General features: G+C 55.6%; 1 protein-coding gene across 1 annotated transcript; it reads left to right on the top strand.

The window, feature by feature from the left end:
• Positions 1–2,081: 2,081 nt before the first annotated feature.
• Positions 2,082–2,816, top strand: LOC114101471 (neuroendocrine secretory protein 55). The gene has a single exon (XM_027946482.2). The coding sequence runs from the start codon at positions 2,082–2,084 to the stop codon at positions 2,814–2,816; it is 735 nt and encodes a 244-aa protein (XP_027802283.1).
• Positions 2,817–3,854: the final 1,038 nt, after the last annotated feature.

The following is a 3,854-nucleotide window of genomic DNA, read 5'->3' as shown; positions in this document are numbered from 1 at the left end:
GGTGTGAGGGCAATCCCTCACATCCCATGGTACAGGTGAGTATTCAGTCCTGGAAAGGAGCACCAGGAGGGAATGCCTGGTGGACCAGCTCAAAAGGGAAGCAGAAGATGCTGAGAGGCAGGGCTTCCTCCTCCAGTTGTCCCACATTGACTCAAGGAGAAAAAAGCCTAGCCCGTGACACATGTTCCAAGTGAAGCACCCTTGTTGACATATCATGGATTCCAGGAAGATGGTCTTGCTCTGAGATTTATCTCCTTTGGCCTTGTCATCATGGCAAAGGAGCACTCTGTATTTAACAGGAAGGGCAAGGCTGAAGACACACGTACTCCAAAAGAAGCAGTGACATTATAGATGGAACTCAAAGAATTCCCCACCACAGGGATGTCCTCCTGTCCCTGTGGAGCTCATTTGATTTTCCAGGGCTGGGAAAGTGGGACTAGCTTACTCCAACTCTTCAGCCTTCAGAGTTCAACACCATGATTGGTGGGCCTGGATGCCCCCTTGCCCTAATACTCTGATTGATCTGTTTTTTTTTTTTTTCCCCCTTTCATGTAGAATTCAAGCTGAATTAAACAATGATGGAGGGAGGTGGTAAGAAGGAATTCTTTTAAAAAAAAGTATTTTTTTAGTTTTAAGTGGACACATTATTTTGTTTTTATGTGGTGGTGCTAAGGATTGAACCCAGTGCCTCACACATGCTAGGCAGGCACTCTACCACTGAGCCACAACCCCAGCCCTGGTAAGAAGGGATTCTGAATGATTTATTAATATTCTGATTAATAGCATATCAATCCTCAATATCCTCTCTTTAATACAAGACTTTTGTTATTTGCTACTCTGCCTTTGGCACCTACAAGAGCTTGACATGTTCTGAGCACTCAATGAGTATTTGTTGAATGAATTCTAAGGGGTATCCAGTGAGGATTCTGATATCTGATAGCTCCCTGAAGAGGACCTCAGGGACAAAGAACTGGTTGTATAGACTGACCAAGAGTGCAGGAAAGCCTTCCCTCATTCAGTGATCCAGAACACCTTCCCTGGACAGCTCACCAGGGGCCAACCATGGGTCTACAGACTGCGGCAGTGGGTGGGTGGAGTGGGGGAAGCTTTCTTAAGGAAGAGATTCATTTGTCCATGAAGTAACTAGCCATTTCAGACTGCACAGAGTGTACATTTTCTGGAAGCTTCTCTAATTATAGTCACTATAACAGATCTGCCAAAGGTGGTTTCATGATTAATGACTGCCTGAGGTTACCATCCTCAAACTATTAAGCCCTTGGAAAATGCCTGGGGCTGGATCATTAATACTCACGTATGGCCCCTCATTCCTGGCCCCCCAACCGCCCCGAAATTTGCACTTTTGCGGTCTGGTTTTTAGCTGCTCAAAGGTTATGCTCACTTCATTGAGAAGGTGGGGAGAGGGGCTGACCCCAAGAAGAATCCAGACCCAGCTACCCAAGTCCTCCAACCTGTGGCTAGCTCGCCTGCTTGGTGGTTCAAGGGTTGGTACTCATCAGGCCCCCCGCCCATTGCTTTGCCCAAATCCTTTCAAACAAGGTTCCCTCCTGCCACCTGCCGGCCCACTAGGGTCTGCGCCACCAGCTCCGCGCCACAGAGCAGCTCGCGGGGAGGCGGCCCCCACCTCTCTACTGCACATGCCCGGCAGAACTCCGGGCGCGCAACTTCGCAGATCCTCACCGCCCCATCTCTCCTCGCCTCAGTCTCCTCTTTCCTCTCCCAGGCGAGAGGACCAGCGGAGGCACCTCTCCCGGGTCTTAGACTGCAGTCTTAGACTTAGCGAGAGGAGCCTGGGAGGAGACGGACCTTTTTCTTCCCCTTTCCCATTCTTTCTTTTGGCTTGGAGAGGCAAGCAGAGGCGCGGAGCTTTAGAAAGTTCTTAAGTGGTCAGGAAGGTAGGTGCTTCGGTTTTTCTCCTCACACCCGAGGTAGAAGTGGGACCTCCGGACCCAGCTTCTCACCTCGGAAGGTGCACTTTTTTCGGCTGCAGCAGCCAATGCGCATCGGAGCCGCTCTCTGCAGAGCCAGAGGGCGCGTTGGTTTCTCGTTGTGCGCCTAAGAGGATGGATCGGAGGTCCCGGGCTCAGCAGTGGCGCCGAGCTCGCCATAATTACAACGACCTGTGCCCGCCCATAGGCCGCCGGGCAGCCACCGCTCTCCTCTGGCTCTCCTGCTCCATCGCGCTCCTCCGCGCCCTTGCCACCTCCAACGCCCGCGCCCAGCAGCGCGCGGCCGCCCAACAGCGCCGGAGCTTCCTTAACGCCCACCATCGCTCCAGCGCCCAGGTATACCCCGATTCCCCCGAATCGGAATCTGACCACGAGCACGAGGAGGCAGAGCTTGAGCTGTCTCTCCCCGAGTGCCTAGAGTACGAGGAAGAGTTCTACGAAACCGAGACCGAGACCGAGTCCGAAATCGAGTCTGAGACCGACTTCGAGACCGAGCCTGAGACCGCCCCCGCCTCTGAGCCCGAGACCGAGCCGGAAGACGAGCGCGGCCCCGCAGTGCCCAAGGGCTCCACCTTCAACCAATCTCTCACCCAGCGTCTGCAGGCTCTGAAGTTGCAAAGCTCCGACGCCTCCCCAAGTCTCGCACAGCCCACCACTGAGGAGTCGGAGAGCCCCAGCGAGGGGGAGGAGCCCGAGCCTGAGGACAAGGATACGAGGTACCCCGAAGAGTCTGAAGAACCCAAGGAGAAGCAGCAGCAGCGCCGCTGCAAGCCAAGAAAGCCCACCCGCCGCGACAGGTCCCCGGAGTCCCCTTCCAGAAGGGGACCCATCCCCATCCGGCGTCACTAATGGAGGACGTCGTCCAGATTCTCCTTGTTTTCATGGATTCAGGTTAGTTGCACAAGGCTAAACTGGGGAACCTGAGGGCAGTGTGGGTGCTGCGGGGAGGAAGGGAGAGAGAAGGAAAAGCCAGCTTAGGGGCAAGGTGGGAAGAGAGCAGGCTAGTACCAGAACGGAGGGTCAGGGTGAGGAGACAAGTGCTCCCAGATCTTCCCAATGTGCTGGGACCGCCCTGGTGGTCTAAGGCTTGTTTGACAGCGGGGAACTCCTTGCGCCTCGCTGGAGACAACCTGAGGTCTCCGAGGGTGCCGAACGGGTGACTGAATACTGAGCGCACCCCAGGTTTCAAGCTGCGCACCGAAAGGACAGTGGTAAGTAACTTGTTTTAAGCGTTTTTTTCCCTTCTAGAAAGATTAGTGTCAAACAAGTTGGCTTTGGCGGGCGCCCGAAATGTGGTTCGGAGGTGCGCGCGCCAACTTTCCGGATTCAGGAGCTGCCGCGCAGTAGCGACACTGTTGCAATATGAGAAAAGTAACCAGAATGGGATTGGGCGAAAACTCCGGAGACTGCCGGCTCCAGAGGGAAGTCGCAGGCGCTCACCGCGCCTAACAGGCTCGGAGCCTGGAACCCAGGTCCCAGGGCTGCCAATTTGGAGCCCTGGGACCTCGGCGCCTGTGTCCCCCCTTCTGCGGTGCACCAGTCTTGGACACCACCGCCTGCCTTCAAGCGCTAGCGGGACCGGAGATCTTGGAAAAGAGCGTGCGCACCTGCTGTGCGCCCCAGAGTCAATTTCTCCGCTGACCGCACCTTCCGGCGAGTACTGGTACTTGGAGGGCAGGCAGTGGAGATGCAGGGGTCTTTGGGGGTGTTCCTATGGGCTCCCAGGGTAGGTAGCGCCGGCTTGGTCACGTCGGGGTATCTCCAATCTTTTGGCTCAGCTGGAAGACGGCGGTGCTGGGCACAGCTTGGCTGGAGAGGTCCTAGGCTCTTTGCGCATGGCCCTAGAAGCGGGAGAGAAGGGCTGAGATCCGCGAGGTGGTCGCGAGC

Source organism: Marmota flaviventris, chromosome 2 (assembly GCF_047511675.1).
Source record: "Marmota flaviventris isolate mMarFla1 chromosome 2, mMarFla1.hap1, whole genome shotgun sequence".
Lineage (NCBI taxonomy): Eukaryota > Metazoa > Chordata > Mammalia > Rodentia > Sciuridae > Marmota > Marmota flaviventris.
The sequence above is the reverse complement of the archived record's forward strand: the minus strand, read 5'-3'. Positions and strand labels throughout refer to the sequence as shown.